The sequence below is a fragment of the Mixophyes fleayi genome, chromosome 1 (genome assembly GCF_038048845.1).
Source record: "Mixophyes fleayi isolate aMixFle1 chromosome 1, aMixFle1.hap1, whole genome shotgun sequence".
NCBI classification, from domain to species: Eukaryota; Metazoa; Chordata; class Amphibia; order Anura; family Limnodynastidae; genus Mixophyes; species Mixophyes fleayi.
Window position 1 is genome coordinate 461,644,008 of NC_134402.1, and position 20,544 is coordinate 461,664,551.

Below are 20,544 nucleotides of genomic sequence, written 5' to 3' on the forward strand. Positions count from 1 at the left end.
AGGTACTGACTCATCAGTATTACATGAGAGCTGAATAGCAGCGCCACCTGTGGCAGTTTAGAGGTACTGACTGATGAGTATTATATGAGAGAGCTGAATAGCAGCGCCACCTGTGGTAGTTTAGAGGTACTGACTCATCAGTATTACATGAGAGCTGAATAGCAGCGCCACCTGTGGTAGTTTAGAGGTACTGACTGATGAGTATTACATGAGAGCTGAATAGCAGCGCCACCTGTGGTAGTTTAGAGGTACTGACTGATGAGTATTACATGAGAGAGCTGAATAGCAGCGCCACCTGTGGTAGTTTAGAAGTACTGACTCATCAGTATTACATGAGAGAGCTGAATAGCAGCGCCACCTGTGGTAGTTTAGAGGTACTGACTCATCAGTATTACATGAGAGAGCTGAATAGCAGCGCCACCTGTGGTAGTTCAGAAGTACTGACTCATCAGTATTACATGAGAGCTGAATAGCAGCGCCACCTGTGGTAGTTTAGAGGTACTGACTCATCAGTATTACATGAGAGCTGAATAGCAGCGCCACCTGTGGTAGTTTAGAGGTACTGACTGATGAGTATTACATGAGAGAGCTGAATAGCAGCGCCACCTGTGGTAGTTTAGAGGTACTGACTGATGAGTATTACATGAGAGAGCTGAATAGCAGCGTTACATGAGAGAGCTGAATAGCAGCGCCACCTGTGGTAGTTTAGAAGTACTGACATGAGTATTACATGAGAGAGCTGAATAGCAGTGCCACCTGTGGTAGTTTAGAAGTACTGACATGAGTATTACATGAGAGAGCTGAATAGCAGCGCCACCTGTGGTAGTTTAGAAGTACTGACTGATGAGTATTACATGAGAGAGCTGAATAGCAGCGCCACCTGTGGTAGTTTAGAAGTACTGACTGATGAGTATTACATGAGAGAGCTGAATAGCAGCGCCACCTGTGGTAGTTTAGAGGTACTGACTCATCAGTATTACATGAGAGAGCTGAATAGCAGCGCCACCTGTGGTAGTTTAGAGGTACTGACTCATCAGTATTACATGAGAGAGCTGAATAGCAGCGCCACCTGTGGTAGTTTAGAGGTACTGACTCATCAGTATTACATGAGAGAGCTTAATAGCAGCACCACCTGTGGCAGTTTAGAGGTACTGACTCATCAGTATTACATGAGAGCTGAATAGCAGCGCCACCTGTGGCAGTTTAGAGGTACTGACTGATGAGTATTACATGAGAGAGCTGAATAGCAGCGCCACCTGTGGTAGTTTAGAAGTACTGACTGATGAGTATTACATGAGAGCTGAATAGCAGCGCCACCTGTGGTAGTTTAGAGGTACTGACTCATCAGTATTACATGAGAGAGCTGAATAGCAGCACCACCTGTGGCAGTTTAGAGGTACTGACTCATCATTATTACATGAGAGCTGAATAGCAGCGCCACCTGTGGCAGTTTAGAGGTACTGACTGATGAGTATTATATGAGAGAGCTGAATAGCAGCGCCACCTGTGGTAGTTTAGAGGTACTGACTCATCAGTATTACATGAGAGCTGAATAGCAGCGCCACCTGTGGTAGTTTAGAGGTACTGACTGATGAGTATTACATGAGAGCTGAATAGCAGCGCCACCTGTGGTAGTTTAGAGGTACTGACTGATGAGTATTACATGAGAGCTGAATAGCAGCGCCACCTGTGGTAGTTTAGAGGTACTGACTGATGAGTATTACATGAGAGAGCTGAATAGCAGCGCCACCTGTGGTAGTTTAGAGGTACTGACTGATGAGTATTACATGAGAGCTGAATAGCAGCGCCACCTGTGGTAGTTTAGAGGTACTGACTCATGAGTATTACATGAGAGCTGAATAGCAGCGCCACCTGTGGTAGTTTAGAGGTACTGACTGATGAGTATTATATGAGAGAGCTGAATAGCAGCGCCACCTGTGGCAGTTTAGAGGTACTGACTGATGAGTATTATATGAGAGAGCTGAATAGCAGCGCCACCTGTGGTAGTTTAGAGGTACTGACTCATCAGTATTACATGAGAGCTGAATAGCAGCGCCACCTGTGGTAGTTTAGAGGTACTGACTGATGAGTATTACATGAGAGAGCTGAATAGCAGCGCCACCTGTGGTAGTTTAGAGGTACTGACTCATGAGTATTACATGAGAGCTGAATAGCAGCGCCACCTGTGGTAGTTTAGAGGTACTGACTGATGAGTATTATATGAGAGAGCTGAATAGCAGCGCCACCTGTGGCAGTTTAGAGGTACTGACTGATGAGTATTATATGAGAGAGCTGAATAGCAGCGCCACCTATGGTAGTTTAGAGGTACTGACTCATCAGTATTACATGAGAGCTGAATAGCAGCGCCACCTGTGGTAGTTTAGAGGTACTGACTGATGAGTATTACATGAGAGAGCTGAATAGCAGCGCCACCTGTGGTAGTTTAGAGGTACTGACTGATGAGTATTATATGAGAGAGCTGAATAGCAGCGCCACCTGTGGTAGTTTAGAGGTACTGACTCATCAGTATTACATGAGAGCTGAATAGCAGCGCCACCTGTGGTAGTTTAGAGGTACTGACTGATGAGTATTACATGAGAGGGCTGAATAGCAGCGCCACCTGTGGTAGTTTAGAGGTACTGACTCATCAGTATTACATGAGAGCTGAATAGCAGCGCCACCTGTGGTAGTTTAGAGGTACTGACTGATGAGTATTACATGAGAGAGCTGAATAGCAGCGCCACCTGTGGTAGTTTAGAGGTACTGACTCATCAGTATTACATGAGAGCTGAATAGCAGCGCCACCTGTGGTAGTTTAGAGTTACTGACTGATGAGTATTACATGAGAGAGCTGAATAGCAGCGCCACCTATGGTAGTTTAGAGGTACTGACTCATGAGTATTACATGACAGAGCTGAATAGCAGCGCCACCTGTGGTAGATTAGAGGTACTGACTATCCTTCTTGTGCTTTTCCCCTTATTCACTGAACCAATGTTGATTGACTAGAACCCTGTGACAGAATTAAGTTCCTATGGCACCTGTCCATGCTGTTGGGGACCGGCTGGGCTTGCCTTCCCACCGTCCCCTTTCTTTACCCCAAATTGTGCCCCTCTAATCGCAGTAGACTTATTACCGCAGTGCGCTAATTTATATAATTGAAAATGTACTGATTTTGATATTGTATTAGAAATGTACTTATTTCTGATGCAGTAGGCATTTGTTTGAGGAGTTTTGAGAGGAAATCCTCATTGAGGCTAATTAGACCTTTTTCATGTGAAGTAACAAACGTGCCCAGCAAGGGGATACACTAGCATTGAGAGTTATCCAGAAGGATGTGGTTCTAGGTGTAGGAGCCTAATGGTGGCAGCAGGCTCCTCCTACTGTGACAGTAAGGGCATATTTGGGATAAAGAAAAGGAACGGTGGAAAAGTAAGTCCAGCCGGTCCCCAGCAACGGACAGGGTGGCATAGGAGGTCCATCCTGTCACACGAAGCCTCCTGCTCCTTTAACCAATCCAGGCTGCTTCATGCAGCCTGCACATAAATCAGCCTGGAGGGGTTTAGCACCTTTTTACATTGAATATTTACCATTAAAGATGTAATATATTCTCTAATCTTGCATTTAACGCAATTTAACTTACAAAATTTACAGCACTCTGGAATATCCTAAATTACTTGTATCTGGAGTCTCCATTGTTCAGACAGGTTCTAAGTGTCACGAGCCGCAGCTTCACTGCAGACCGCCTTGGCTTGTCTGCTAGAGTCTGGCGTCCGTGACGTCATTTCCTCCCACGCGCCCCGGCTGTCATCACGACAATAAGCAGGATGCTACTGATAATTGCTGCCGCAGTCAAGCTAGTTTGACATCTGGGCGCACATGTGCATTCAGCACTATTTAATTGCAGCCTCCTGAGGCAGTGAGGATTGTCTGCCGGTTATCGCGTACATTTTGTCTGTTGCTGACCTGCTCCAGTGTTGTTATCCGTCTTCCTGTGGATACTCTGCTACACTGCTGTTTGATGTTTCATTGTGACCCTTGGTCTGGTTACTGGATTTCACTAGTTTGCCTGTTGCCCTGACTTCAGCCTGATTTTTGGATTTTGCTTGTTCGCTTATGACCCTGATCCCTGCCTGGCTCCTGGATTCTGCTTGTTTACTTGTTGCCCTGATGTCTGTCTGGTCACTGGATTTCATTAGTCCATCTGCTTCCCCAGACTCTGTCCTGTCATCAGGTATCCTCCAACCACTTGCACTGCACTTGCCAAACAAAAGCTCCTATTACTAAGACTCTTAAGAGTTAAAACCTGGGGCATCTGAGTTCCTGTGAGCAAGATTCGCTCTACGGGAAAGATGGTTGCTATAGGCGTGTTAGGAACCCCTCCAGTCAGCACAACACAACCCAGAGTCTACTCTGCCAATCAGGTGTTCACTGGAGCCCCTGATGGTGGGGACAGACTGGGCTGCAGACTGACAGAGGGTCGTGAAGTGTGTACCAGCTGGGGAGAACCCAGGCAAATGAAGTGAAGTCTAAGCAGAGGTCAAGGGCCGGCAGCAGATAGCAATTCCAATTAACAAGCCAAGGTCAAGGGTCACGAGCAGACAGGAAGATCGGTAAACAGGCCAGAGGTCAGGGTCACGAGATACACAAGCAAAGTCCAAATCCAGACAAAGGGTCATACACGGGTGATCAGCAGAAAGTCCAACAGGCAGGAACAAGGCACAGAGCAGGTCAGCAGACTGGGAACAGAAGCTATAACCAGCAGTGAGGCAGCAGACCTCACTGCCTTAAGTACCCAGATGGACCAATCAGAGCTTGTCCCCAGATAGAGCACACTTGCAGGCTAATTGCCTGCTACACTGACCACCAATCAGGGCTTAGCCCTGGCATCCACATTTGCAGGCTAATGCCTGCTAATTCAGCCACAGGCTGAATCTGATTGCTTGCCCCATATGCGCGTGCGCTTCCGGCTGCCGGGACGCTGCGCTGAAGAGGCCTTGGCAACGGTCAGGAGTTGGGAGGAAGTGACGTCCCGGTCGTCATGGTGATGGCCGGGATGCCGGAGAGGACAGGAAGCGAGCCGCGGCGGCTCTGAGTACCGCCGCGGCTCGTGACAGTACCCCCATCTTGAGGAGGGGTTAAGGAACCCGACCCCCAGGTTTCCTAGGACATTTTTTGAAAAATTCATTCAAATGTCTTGAAGCGTATAGTTGTCTTCACGGGACCCAGGACCGCTCCTCTAGCCCACAATTCTTCCACTGTATTAGGAAGTGCACCTGCCCCTGCACTCTTTTAGAGTCAAGAATCTTCTGGACAACAAATTTTTGTGGTATGTTCCTATTTCTCACAGAAAAACCTGAAGGCTGGGATTGATTCGGGTATAATACTGGCTTAAATAGCGAACAATGAAACGTGTTGGGGATCCTTAGTGAGCCAGGAATCTTCAATCTGAAGGCTACCGGATGAATCTGCTCGGTAATCATGAACGGACCAATAAATTTAGGCCCCAGACTCTTACAAGGCTGTCTGAGCCTAACATTTCGAGTTGATAGCCACACTTTCTGGCCTACTTTGAATGAGCAGGTGGTACGGTGGCGATCCGATTTTTTTTTAGCAGACAATGAGGACCTTTTTAAGGAGGACTGAACTTTCCTCCAAATTACTTTCAGATCAGCAGCTGTGGAATGAATCTCCGGTATACCAGCAGATTTTAGAGAATATAGAGAATTAGACCTGGGATGGAAACCGAAGTTACAGTAGAACGGGGAAGTTTGAGTAGATGAGTGAGATGAGTTATTGTAGGCAAACTCTGCCCAGGGCAGCAAAGAGGACCAGTTGTCATGAAATTCTGAAGTATAACATCGGAGGAACTGTTCCAGTGACTGGTTAACCCTTTCAGTTTGCCCGTTAGACTGAGGGTGGTATGCGGATGATAAACTGATCTTGATTCCGAGAAGGGTACAGAAGGATTTCCAGAATTGTGCTATGAATTGTGAACCACGATCAGTAACGATATCAGAAGGAAGTCCATGGAGACGGAAAATATGTTGGATGAAGAGAATGGCCAGATCTCGAGCAGTAGGAAGCCTGGTTAGTGGAATGAAATGTGCCATTTTGCTGAAGCGGTCTACCACAACCCAAATAGTATTGTGTCCTGCAGAGGGTGGTAAATCAACAATAAAGTCCATGGACAAATGTGTCCAAGGTTTTGCAGGAATGGCCAATGGAACCAACTGACCTACCGGGCGAGGCCTGGGAATTTTGTTCCTGGCACAAACCTCAAAAGAGAGGACATGACTCTTGACGTCAGCAGACAAAGATGGCCACCATACAGTGCGGGAAAGGATTTCCAATGTTTTGAAAACTCCAGGATGTCCAGCAGTCTGATTATCGTGTGCTTCAGCAAGGACTGCCTTTCTTAGATGAACTGGGACAAACAAGCATCCTACTGGAGTATTATCAGGAGCTAATCTTTGAAACCTTTGTAGGGCACAGCTCAGGTCTTGGGTTAACCCAGCATGGATCATAGACAAGGGAACAATAGGCTCTGGACTAGTAACCGGAGCATGGTGTGCCAGGAAGCTTCTGGACAGGGTGTCTGCCCGGACATTTTTAGAACCTGGATGGTAGGTGATTACAAAGTTAAAACGGGTGAAAAACAGCGACCAACGAGCCTCCCGGGGCTTCAGTCGACTGTATATACTGCAGATTCTTATGATCCGAAGTTAACCCTTTACAATGCAGCGCCGCTTGAAATTTAATCGCGGAAGAGGCTGAACACGCGGGTGTTGCAGAACCCGCAGATTGATACATTTACCCCCTGGTGTGCAGCGCCTTCTAACCAATGTCGCCATTCCTCAAAGGCCCATTTGATTGCCAACAACTCTCGGTTTCCCACATCATAGTTGGTTTCCGCTGGAGAACTGACGGGAAAAGTAGGCACATGGATGTAAGCGGTGTGTATGGAAATCTTTCTGTGACAAGATGGCACCAGCACCGATGTCAGAGGCATCAACTTCAAGAATAAACGGTACCTTAGGATCCGGATGTCTAAGGACCTGAGGAGACACAAAGGCTTTCTTCAGGGTTTCAAATGCAGTTATTGCCTGGAGTGACCAGTTAGCTGGATCTCTTCCTTTGCGAGTCAAAGGGGTAAATGTATTAATGTCCGGATTCTTCAACTCCGGCGTGTTCAGCGATTAAACTTAAAGCGGCGCTGCATTGTAAAGGGAAACTTCCCTTTACAATGCAGCGCAGCTTTAAATTTAATCGCCGAAGGCGCTGAACACGCCGGAGTTGAAGAATCCGGACATTAATACATTTAACCCAAGGTGACAATAGGAGCCACAGTATCAGCAAAGCCGCAAATAAATCTTCTGTAATAATTAGCGAATCCCAGGAATCTTTGGACCGCCTTGAGGTTATTCGGTTGTACCCAGTCCAGGATTGCTTGGACCTTGGTTGGGTCCATGGAAAATCCTTCCGAGGAGATTATATAACCTAGATTAAGCTGATTGCTTGTTGAGGGAGATGATACCATTTCAAGTCTGATCTTATCTATTTTGTCCTTGAAATAGGAAGCAAGATCTGGGCACGGATGGTAGTTGGAGTTTTTGGGGCGGGAGGATTCAGAAGAGATTTAAATGTGTTAAAAAGGCGTTTGGGGTTAGAAGCCTGAGCATAGATGAGAGATTGGAAGTATGTTTGTTTTGCAGTGTCCAGAGCATTTCTATAGGAGAGGTAGATACCTGTACATGTGATGAAATCATTAGAGGTACAAGATTTACGCCAGTGACGTTCTGCTTTACGAGAAAGTTTTTGTAGAATTCGTGTTACTTTAGTGTGCCACGGTTGGCAACGAATTCTACGTGGATTATGTAGAGTCTCTGGAGCCACTTGATCCAGGGCAGTTGCTAGGGTTTGGTGAAAATGGGGTACTGCCCGATCAGGGGAGGAGAATGTAGAAATTGGGGAGAGAAGGTGTTGGAGTGAGGTGGAAAACTGTTCAAGATCAATAGCGTTGATATTCCTGCGGGTACGAGGAGGCTTGGAAGAGTTTGACACTGGGGAGAGTAAAGAACTGGGGGTGAGCAAGTAGCTAATAAGGTGATGATTCGAGAGGGGGAAAGGAGAGTTAAGGAAATTAGAAACTGAGCATAGTTTAGAGAAAACAAGATCAAGGCAGTGGCCATCCTGATGAGTAGCGGATTCAATCCACTGGGAGAGGTCAAGTGTGAAGGTTAGAGAGAGCAGTTTGGAAGCAGCATTGGAACATGGATTAGAAATAGGGATGTTGAAATCCCCCAGGGTGATAGTGGGGATGTCAGAGGATAAGTGAGGGAGCCACGCAGAGAAGTGTTCAAGAAGTAGAGAAGTAGTCCAACCCCCCCTCCTTGTCTGCCTCCCGGTCTGGGGGTGTGGGTGAAATGGAGACCACCATGTGAAAGGGCTGCAGGTGAGGCAGTGTCTGAATGCGTGAGCCATGTTTCTGTTATTGCCAGAAGGTTGAGGTTGTTTGAGAGGAAGAGATCATGAATGGAGGTAAGTTTGTTACAAACAGAGCGTGCATTCCAAAGGGCACATCTAAAGGACTTTGGAAGAGAGGGGAGACAGGTGATGCATTTGAGATTTGCTGGATTTCTGTAGTGCTCAGATATATGTGTGTGGGAGAAGTAAGGGGGACCTGGATTAGATGATATATCACCAGCTAATAGAAGCAGGGAGGAAGAAAGGTAGGAAAGATGATTGTAAGATGTGTGTCCTTTTAGTTTCTGGCGACAGGGTGCGGCTGTTAAAGTTATTGAATTTAAATAGGAAAAGAGTTCATGAGTGTTCACTAGAGGTGAGTGAAGTAATGAAGGGGCAATGTGGACAGAGGTGTGTGTTGCAGGATGGGTGAGGGATGATATAGTCCTAAAGATAATGCCATGAAAAGACAGAAAGAAATTTTTTTGGGCAAGCATTGGGATTTATGAGTAAAATTGCAAAAATTAGGGAATTAAAACAATAGTGATAATTAGTGAGTGATAAATAGTGAGGCTGCAGCAAATGTAGTGTATTCCTGGATGTCTGGATAGTATAGAGTGTGGGAGCCATGTGGGGGAATGGGTGGAAGTGTTGAATGGAGAGTAATAAAGAGCAGGTGATTGAGTAGCTGAGTTCTTGCACCTGAGAGAGGAGATTGGTTCAAAATCAGTATCATTTCTTCCTAATTGTGATGGCAGACAAAGCATTAAGTAGAACTGAAAGCACAGTGCTGAGATAGGGGACTGTGATAGCTGTAGCTTGGGTAGGGAGTGGCTGAGCAAGTAGTACAGCCGGATGATTAAACAGAGGAAATGTTGCAGGTAAAATAAACTGACAAATAAAACAAACGTTCATGAGCTGAGTAAACAATAAGATCAGAGTCCATAACAGTCTTCTTGTTGTGAAGCTTGTAGCCAGGGAGAGATGGACATATCAGGGGTAGAATATGGTTTTTCAAGTAAATACTGACTGTTGTCCTTGTGTCCTGTGATAATAGGCAGAATGTTCTCCTGTTTCCTCCAGTGTAACTCCGGTATAACTCCGAATTATGCTGTTTAAAGATTTTGTTTTACACTTGTATCTATACACTTAGAGCTATACACACTAACTAAGCAGCCAGTGTTTCAAACTCCCATTGTCCCATAGATTGTAAGCTGTGAGCAGGGTTCTCTTACCTCTCTGTCTGTATGTATTACCCAGTATTGTCTTATTAATGTTTGTTCCCAATTGTACAGCGCTACGGAATTTCCTGGCGCTATATAAATAAATGATGATGATGATGATGACACCTTTATATCACAGCCAGCAGTAACTTTTTCAGCAATTTGTGCTACAGTAGCTCTTCTGTGGGATTAGAGCAGACGGGCGCCTTCGCTGCCCACAGATATCAGTGAGCCTTGGGTGTCCCTGAACCTGACGCTGGTTCACCGGTTCTCCTTCCTTGGACCACTCCTGGTAGGTACTAACCCCTGTATACCAGGAACACCCACAAGACCTGACGTTTTGGAGATGCTCTGACCCAGCCGTCTAACCATCACAATTTGGCCCTTGTCAAAGCCTCTCAGATCCCTACATTTGGCCATTTTTCCTGCTTCCAATACATCATCTTCAAGAACTGACTGTTCACTTGTTGCCTAATATATCCCACCCCTTGATAGGTGTCATTGTAACCAGATAATCAATGTTATTCACTTCACCTGTCAGTGGGTTTAATGTTGTGGCTAATCTGTGTATTACATTACACAGGATCTCCCTCCCCCAGTATATTGTATAAACACTCACACTCACACTCACACTCTCTCTCTCTCTTTAGGAGATAAGTGACTTTCTGTGTTACTGAAATGCTCGTCAGACAGGAGAGTCACATGACACGGTCTGTTTATGAGTGACATATGTGTCCTCCAATCAGAGCCAGGGGAGGGCCAGGAAGTGCTAGAAGCAGTAAGTAACTTGGAAACTCATACATGATACATTGTGTCCTTGTTATATAAATAGATACATTGTATCACATCCAGAAACACTATTTATGTAATATATATATAATTATATGTAAACCATACGGTCTCATACTATACTAGCTGCTAACTGACAGATTTGTGTGTTCCCTGGAATACTGACACAGTCTATTCAACTGAAGGTTTGTGCAGCCAATTTGTACAACAGATACAGATGTTGAGGTCTCTTTCTCACAAACGTTCCATGCAGATAATTGTTTTTGTACTTAGCTCAGTGCTATGGATCAGTGTCAATATCTCATCATTTACTAAAGCTTTCTGTGGGTTCTGCAGGTCCTGTGCGAGATATGTGGGTTCTGCAGGTCCTCTGTGGAGATATGTGGGTTGTGCAGGTCCTGTGCGAGATATGTGGGTTGTGCAGGTCCTGTGCGAGATATGTGGGTTCTGCAGGTCCTCTGTGGAGATATGCGGGTTCTGCAGGTGCTGTGCAGGGATATGTGGGTTCTGCAGGTGCTGTGCAGGGATATGTGGGTTCTGCAGGTCCTGTGCGGGGGGATATGTGGGTTCTGCAAATCCTGTGCGAGGATATGTGGGTTCTGCAGGTCCTGTACGAGATATGTGGGTTCTGCAGGTCCTGAGCGGGGGAATATGTGGGTTGTGCAGGTTCTGTGCGGGGGGATATGTGGGTTCTGCAGGTGCTATGAGGAGTGCTAAAAGGGGAGGGGGCAGGTACAAATTACTGGGACCTAGACTGCCTGGGAGCCCCGGCCCCGCACAGTCAGTTTTTTGTTTTATTTTTAAATTATTTCATTTATTTTTCACTAGTGGGTGACTGTCGGGTGGTGTCATGTTAAATGTTATGTTATTATAATATTTATATTATATTCTGCATACTAAAAATGAAAAGGCGCTCAAAACCCCTTAAATATATATATATAATTATATTTTTTTCAATTGTGAGACATAGAGGGAGATTCAATTAGACAAGCGGTGTCTTGGAAACATCCACGAGACACCTCGCGGCGGAGACTTTTACTGTAATTGTCGGCAATGTCCACGTTCCACATCACTGGTGATTTGTCCACGTTCCACATCACTGGTGATTTATTCTCCCCCATATTGTTAGTTTATAAATAAATTAATTTGGAGTTATGTAACTTTCTCTGATCGTTATTGAATTTATGTGTTTGAGAACCTCTTAAATTTTTTTTTTTAATCAATACATTTTTATTGAAAAGGTTTTGCAAAGATATGGGGTACGAAAAATAACAAGGAGACAAACAATTAAAAAATAAGAGGGGGGGGAGACAGCGGAATCTCCTTGCAAATGGGGGGGTTTATTTGCTCAATGATGGTTACAGTATATTACAATCCACAGATACTAATATTCGAAGTAAACGAAAGTAATGGAAAATTATTATAGAGAGTAAACATGAAATTGCACAATGTGAATATACAAAGCTTCATAGGAACAACACGGAAAAAGCTCATCGTCCTGGGAGAGTCAGACCAGGCGTGGGAGAGGGGAAGGGGGTCCAGCTCCTTCTGTGGTGTACAAGTTGCCACTTGAACCACTTCATGATAGAGGCCGAAGCAGAAGTAGAATAAGACATGTCAATTGTCTCCATTTGGCAACTATGCTGGATCTTAGAGATGATTCTAGACTGGGGGGCAACAGACTTCTAACTTTGAGCTATAGCTGTTCTGGTCGTCGTTATGATATGACCTCAGAGATAAAGGTGGAGAAGTGTCACCACCAGGTGAGATAAAGGTGGAGTAGTGCCACCACCAGGTGAGATAAAGGTGGAGTAGTGCCACCACCAGGTGAGATAAAGGTGGAGTAGTGCCACCACCAGGTGAGATAACGGTGGAGTAGTGCCACCACCAGGTGAGATAAAGGGGGAGTAGTGCCACCACCAGGTGAGATAAAGGCGGAGTAGTGCCACCACCAGGTGAGATAAAGGCGGAGTAGTGCCACCACCAGGAGACATAAAGGTGGAGTAGTGTCACCGCCAGGTGAGATAAAGGTGGAGTAGTGTCACCGCCAGGTGAGATAAAGGTGAAGAAGTGCCACCACCAGGTGAGATAAAGGTGGGCCAAAGGTTTAATGGCAAGGGCGAACGTAAGGGGGGATAATGGACAACCCTGTCTAATGCCATTGGAGATGAAAAAAAGTAGAGGAAAGAAATCCATTATTAAAGATCCTGGCTGGCCCTGGTACGATGCCAATATTGAGTGGATAATGTTACCTTGGAGCCTCTCGCAGATAGAGCCAGTGAAGCCTGTTGAAGGGGGAGCAGAACTAACTCATCTGGGGTAGATTGTACAAAGTCCAGCACGTTCAGGATGTGTCTAGTATTCTCGGACGCCTGGCGGTCAGGTATGAAGCCTTCCTGGTCCGGATGAATGAGGTGAGGGAGGAAAGGGTTTAGTTGGGTAATGAGGAGTTTGGTGAACATCTTCCGATCCGTATTAAGCAAAGCTCTGGGCTTATAATTATTGCACTCGGAGGGATCTTTACCTGGCTTTGGAATCGTTATGATCTGAGCTTCAAGCAATTCAGCCGGGGAGCTACCCCCATACATCACGCTGTTGTATTGTAAACCGGAATCTTTACAGTTATACATTTATAATATCTATTTAACATATAAGTATTAATATATATATCTATAGATATATCTTATATGTCACACCTGTATGTCTGCAAATATATTATATCAGGATTGCTCATAAAACTAAATGGGCAAAAATTACTTCTAGTCCAATCATATATGATATAAACACATTTATCACGTATGTGCATTATTATTATTATTATTATAATTTTTTATTTACAGGGCGCCACTAGGTATCCGTAGCGCCGTACAGGGACAAACAAAGTTACAATACAAAGGTGAGACAGCACAATACAGTAAACAAAACGCACAGTAACTCCGTGAGCTCAAAGCACAGCTAGAGGGGCGGGGGAGGGGAGAGGGGAAGGTCCCGCATACGGCGGAGCCCAAGAGGGCACGGAAGGCAGGGAAACCCCCAGAGTGGAGAGGAGGGAGCAAGAGGGAACGGGGAGGAGGAGGGCAAGGTAGCTGGTGAGCAGAGTTAAAAGTGGTGAAGACAGGAGGAGAGATGACCCTGCTCAAAGGAGCGTACAATCTAAGGGGTGGGGTAGACAGACAGAGAGACACGAGGGAGGGAGAGAAGGAGGATAAGGGAAGGGGAGTGAAGGGGAAGAGGCAGAAGATCTGGTAGGGAGTTAAGTGGGAGACTGGAAGGCTTTAAGAAAAAGGTGGGTTTTTAGAGCCCGTTTGAAACTGGACAGATTAGGGGAAGTTCTGATAGAGGGAGAGAGCTTGTTCCAGTGGAGGGGGGCAGCGCGGGCGAAGTCTTGGATACACGCATGGGAGGAGGTGATCAGGGGGGAAGAGAGGCGACGGTCATTGGCTGATCGGAGAGGACGGGATGGAGCATGAATAGAGAGGAGGGTGGAGATGTAGGGTGCAGTGGAGTTGGCGAGGGCCTTGTATGTAAGAGTGAGGAGCTTGAACAGGATTCTGTAGGGGAAGGGGAGCCAATGAAGGGATAGGTAGAGGGGGGAGACAGAAGAGGAGCGGTGAGAAAGGAAGATAAGCCTAGCGGCTGCATTAAGTACAGATCGAAGGGGAGCGAGATGAGATTGGGGCAGGCCAGTAAGGAGGAGGTTGCAGTAGTCCAAGCGGGAAATGATCAGAGAGTGAATAAGACATTTGGTGGCATCTTGGGAGAGGAAGGGCCGGATGCGAGCGATGTTACGCAGCTGGAAGCGGCAGGATTTAGCAAGAGAGAGAATGTGGGGGCCGAAGGAGAGAGAGGAGTCGAGGATGACACTGAGGCAGCGAAGTTGGGGGACAGGGGAGATAGAGGTGTTGTCGACAGTGATAGAGAGGTCAGCAGGGGGCGAGGTGTGAGAGGGAGGAAAGACTATGAGTTCTGTTTTGGCGAGGTTGAGTTTGAGGAATCTCAAACTCATATGCAAACGCAAACGCATATGATCGGCTCATGTGTTTTTAAAAGGGATCTATTTCACTACGGTCCAAGAAATATATCTTTAATAAATATGCAATCTACACAGATATATAACCTTAGCTCTTTGACTATGCGAAATTTATCTGTCTAAGCCTCTGCAGCCTGACATAAATATATTTGTATGTAATTTTGCTATATATATATATATATATATATATATATATATATATATATATATATTTAATGATTCCAAAAATAATAGTAATTCAACATGAAAACTCAGCACTAGTTTACTAATATTTATTTATGGTTATATAAGTCATAAGATAAGAAACACAATGACAGTAAGTTTTCTAATTATATATGATTCCTTTAACTAACCACATAACAAATACAAGACTAAGAGACAAACACTTAATAATTAATATGCATATTGTATCCTTGTAAGAAAATAGACATATATCTACCTGTTGGTGTCTTAATAGGATCCATCTTTCTTCTCTTAACTCCAACTGACTCTCATCTCCTCCCTCCCTTTTCTTGCATTTCTCTGAACCGAACTCTCAAACAATATCCTGGCCTCTTATATATATATATATATAAACTTCACCCCTACTCCAAACAAGGAGCCTAATTCATTAAAGGCTCTTAACTTGAGAAACTTCTTATTTCAGTCTCCTGGACAAAACCATGTTACAATGCAAGGGGTGCAAATTAGTATTCTGTTTTGCACATAAGTTAAATACTGACTGTTTTGTCATGTAGCACACAAATACCTGATAGCTTATTTGTACACTGAAATTTAAAGTTGATATTTGTGTGCTACATGACAAAACAGTCAGTATTTAACTTATGTGCAAAACAGAATACTAATTTGCACCCCTTGCATTGTAACATGGTTTTGTCCAGGAGACTGAAATAAGAAGTGTCTCAAGTTAAGATCCTTAATGAATCAGGCCCAAGGGCTTTGATTTTCCCACCCCTGTGTTCCCTATATCAGTGGTTCCCAAACTTTTGCAGTTCGCGGCACTCTTAGAGTCTTCATAATTTTTTCAAGACACCCCTCCAAAATAATTACAGAGCAGTCCTGTTTTAGAAGTAGTTGGGGCAAAAAAACGTAATAAATATTTAGGTCAGGACAAAAATACTTATTTATTTGTATGCAAAAATAATACACATAAATCCAAGGGAAAATAATAATTTTATATATTTTTTTCACTCTGTGCCCCTCCTTCATCTCCACACGCTCTGTGCCCCTCCTTCATCTCCAGACGCTCTGTGCCCCTCCTTCATCTCCACACGCTCTGTGCCCTCCTTCATCTCCAGACGCTCTGTGCCCCTCCTTCATCTCCACACGCTCTGTGCCCTCCTTCATCTCCACACGCTCTGTGCCCCTCCTTCATCTCCAGACGCTCTGTGCCCCTCTTTCATCTCCAGACGCTCTGTGCCCTCCTTCATCTCCAGACGCTCTGTGCCCTCCTTCATCTCCAGACGCTCTGTGCCCTCCTTCATCTCCACACGCTCTGTGCCCTCCTTCATCTCCACACGCTCTGTGCCCTCCTTCATCTCCACACGCTCTGTGCTCCTCCTTCATCTCCAGACGCTCTGTGCCCTCCTTCATCTCCACACGCTCTGTGCCCCTCCTTCATCTCCACACGCTCTGTGCCCCTCCTTCATCTCCACACACTCTGTGCCCTCCTTCATCTCCACACACTCTGTGCCCTCCTTCATCTCAACACGCTCTGTGCCCTCCTTCATCTCCACACGCTCTGTGCCCTCCTTCATCTCCACACGCTCTGTGCCCTCCTTCATCTCCACACGCTCTGTGCCCTCCTTCATCTCAACACACTCTGTGCCCCTCCTTCATCTCCACACACTCTGTGCCCTCCTTCATCTCCACACACACTGTGCCCTCCTTCATCTCCACACGCTCTGTGCCCTCCTTCATCTTCACACGCTCTGTGCCCTCCTTCATCTTCACACGCTCTGTGCCCTCCTTCATCTCCACACGCTCTGTGCCCTCCTTCATCTCCACACGCTCTGTGCCCTCCTTCATCTCCACACACTCTGTGCCCTCCTTCATCTCAACACGCTCTGTGCCCCTCCTTCATCTCCACACGCTCTGTGCCCTCCTTCATCTCCACACGCTCTGTGCCCTCCTTCATCTCCACACGCTCTGTGCCCTCCTTCATCTCAACACGCTCTGTGCCCCTCCTTCATCTCCACACACTCTGTGCCCTCCTTCATCTCCACACACACTGTGCCCTCCTTCATCTCCACACGCTCTGTGCTCCTCCTTCATCTCCAGACGCTCTGTGCCCTCCTTCATCTCCACACGCTCTGTGCCCTCCTTCATCTCCACACGCTCTGTGCCCTCCTTCATCTCCACACGCTCTGTGCCCCTCCTTCATCTCCACACACTCTGTGCCCTCCTTCATCTCCACACGCTCTGTGCCCCTCCTCCATCTCCACACGCTCTGTGGCCCTCCTTCATCTCCACACGCTCTGTGCCCTCCTTCATCTCCACACGCTCTGTGCCCCTCCTTCATCTCCACACGCTCTGTGCCCTCCTTCATCTCCACACGCTCTGTGCCCTCCTTCATCTCCATACGCTCTGTGCTCCTCCTTCATCTCCACACGCTCTGTGCCCCTCCTTCATCTCCACACGCTCTGTGCCCCTCCTTCATCTCCACACGCTCTGTGCCCCTCCTTCATCTCCACACGCTCTGTGCCCCTCCTTCATCTCCACACGCTCTGTGCCCTCCTTCATCTCCACACGCTCTGTGCCCTCCTTCATCTCCACACGCTCTGTGCCCCTCCTTCATCTCCACATGCTCTGTGCCCTCCTTCATCTCCACACGCTCTGTGCCCTCCTTCATCTCCACACGCTCTGTGCCCTCCTTCATCTTCACACGCTCTGTGCCCTCCTTCATCTCCACACGCTCTGTGCCCTCCTTCATCTCCACACGCTCTGTGCCCTCCTTCATCTCCACACGCTCTGTGCCCTCCTTCATCTCCACACGCTCTGTGCCCTCCTTCATCTCCACACGCTCTGTGCCCTCCTTCATCTCCACACGCTCTGTGCCCCTCCTTCATCTCCACACACTCTGTGCCCTCCTTCATCTCCACACGCTCTGAAGCCCCTCCTTCATCTCCACACGCTCTGAAGCCCCTCCTTCATCTCCACACACTCTGTGCCCTCCTTCATCTCCACACGCTCTGTGCCCTCCTTCATCTCCACACACTCTGTGCCCCTGCATCCACACGCTCTGTGCCCTCCTTCATCTCCACATGCTCTGTGCCCTCCTTTATCTCCACACGCTCTGTGCCCCTCCTTCATCTCCACACGCTCTGTGCCCCTCCTTCATCTCCACACGCTCTGAAGCCCCTCCTTCATCTCCACACGCTCTGAAGCCTCTCCTTCATCTCCACACGCTCTGTGCCCTCCTTCATCTCCACACGCTCTGTGCCCTCCTTCATCTCCACACGCTCTGTGCCCTCCTTCATCTCCACACGCTCTGTGCCCCTCCTTCATCTCCACACGCTCTGTGGCCCTCCTTCATCTCCACACGCTCTGTGCCCTCCTTCATCTCCACACGCTCTGTGCCCTCCTTCATCTCCACACGCTCTGTGCCCTCCTTCATCTCCACACGCTCTGTGCCCTCCTTTATCTCCACAAGCTCTGTGCCCTCCTTCATCTCCACACGCTCTGTGCCCCTCCTTCATCTCCACACGCTCTGTGCCCCTCCTTCATCTCCACACGCTCTGAAGCCCCTCCTTCATCTCCACACGCTCTGAAGCCCCTCCTTCATCTCCACACGCTCTGTGGCCCTCCTTCATCTCCACACGCTCTGTGCCCCTCCTTCATCTCAACACGCTCTGTGCCCTCATTCATCTGCACACGCTCTGTGCCCTCCTTCATCTCCACACGCTCTGTGCCCCTCCTTCATCTCCACACACACACACTGTGCCCCTCCTTCATCTCAACACGCTCTGTGCCCTCCTTCATCTCCACACGTTCTGTGCCCTCCTTCATCTCCACACGCTCTGTGCTCCTCCTTCATCTCCTCACGCTCTGTGCTCCTCCTTCATCTCCACACGCTCTGTGCTCCTCCTTCATCTCCACACGCTCTGAAGCCCCTCCTTCATCTCCAAACGCTCTGTGCCCCTCCTTCATCTCCACACGCTCTGAAGCCCCTCCTTCATCTCCACACGCTCTGTGCCCCTCCTTCATCTCCACACGCTCTGTGCCCCTCCTTCATCTCCACACGCTCTGTGCCCTCCTTCATCTCCACACGCTCTGTGCCCCTCCTTCATCTCCACACGCTCTGAAGCCCCTCCTTCATCTCCACACGCTCTGAAGCCCCTCCTTCATCTCCACACGTTCTGTGCCCTCCTTCATCTCCACACGTTCTGTGCCCTCCTTCATCTCCACATGCTCTGTGCCAGTCCTTCATCTCCACACGCTCTGTGCCCCTCCTTCATCTCCACACGTTCTGTGCCCTCCTTCATCTCCACACGCTCTGTGCCCCTCCTTCATCTCCACACGCTCTGAAGCCCCTCCTTCATCTCCACACGCTCTGTGCCCTCCTTCATCTCCACACGCTCTGTGCCCCTCCTTCATCTCCACACGCTCTGAAGCCCCTCCTTCATCTCCACACGCTCTGTGCCCTCCTTCATCTCCACACGTTCTGTGCCCTCCTTCATCTCCACATGCTCTGTGCCAGTCCTTCATCTCCACACGCTCTGTGCCCCTCCTTCATCTCCACACGTTCTGTGCCCCTCCTTCATCTCCACACGCTCTGTGCCAGTCCTTCATCTCCACACGCTCTGTGCCCCTCCTTCATCTCCACACGCTCTGTGCCCCTCCTTCATCTCCACACGCTCTGAAGCCCCTCCTTCATCTCCACACGCTCTGTGCCCCTCCTTCTATTTTACTAATTCGGCGGCGCCCAGGACCCAGCATCCTCTCTCCTACCACTGCTCACTGAATGTTGGGCGTGATGACGTCACGCCCGATATTCAGTGAGAAGGGAGGATGCTGGGTCCTGGGCGCCGCGCGGATTGGTAGTTTTTTTTTAGTTTTTTGTTTGTTTGTTTTTCTCCTCCTGGCCCCGGCACCCTTGTGCAGGGCCACAGCACCCCTGGGAGCCGCGTCGCACACTTTGGGAACCTAGGCCCTATAGCCCTCCTATCGCAGGATACAATCTCACTGAGCTATAAACCAACCCCGCACAAGGGAAGGACCAGGGGTGTTGTAAAAAGGTGTCTTTGATGTAAGAAGTTTCATGATTGTCACATCAGGTAAAAAAATTATTGTAAGGACAGCTGGGCAAAGAGGAATAAAAATGAGATGACTGTGTCAGTTTAATATCATTTGGCCGACATATTCCTCCAAATTGTTCTTGAAGCAATTTTATCTCCAGCTGATAAGGAAGAATGGATGTTGTAAGATGCCTTTTACAGTGTGATCTTCAATAGCTGCTACTCCTATATACAAGGACAATCCGCTGCTTCTAGCTTCAAACATTCATTTGTTTATCATCCGAAACTACGTTTATATGATGTATCAATGCATAAAACTACATCTTAACACATCCACTTCTCACTAACACATATATATATATATATGTGTGTGTGTGTACATACACTACTTTATTTCTGACACTTTATCCTTATTCCTCTACTCACTACATTATTTTATTTATTAAAACAATTACGATATAGAGAGGTAAGAGGGTGGTAGCAGGTGGCATAGATGGGGTTGATATATCCAGAACAGGGGTCTTGTCTTTTGAGAGGCTTTTAATAACTGCTTCTATTTTCTGTTGGGAAAAGGGGAGATTGAGGGATGTCAGGATGTTGCTATCCAGGGTGGGAGGATTAGATGGGTCAGGAAAGCAGACATTGAGTCTGAGGTTGGCTGGGTAATACTATTTGGTATAGAGTATTGCAATCACGGCGGGGTTGTGACATTTAGTACCACGGGAACCATAGAGTGCGTTTATTCTGTTGCGAGCTGGTCTCCCTCTGAACCTACGAGCCAACAACCTACTAGTCCTGTTT

At 47.3% G+C, this 20,544-nt stretch overlaps 1 protein-coding gene across 1 annotated transcript in view; it reads left to right on the forward strand.

The window, feature by feature from the left end:
- Nucleotides 1–10,352: 10,352 nt before the first annotated feature.
- The window catches only part of HINT2 (histidine triad nucleotide binding protein 2), a 30,918-nt gene continuing 20,726 nt past the window's right edge, over nt 10,353–20,544 (forward strand). The window contains exon 1 of the mRNA XM_075187382.1: nt 10,353–10,465. Coding sequence (XP_075043483.1) covers nt 10,417–10,465 — 49 coding nt within the window. The 5' untranslated portion in view covers nt 10,353–10,416. The remainder of the gene's footprint in view (nt 10,466–20,544) is intronic.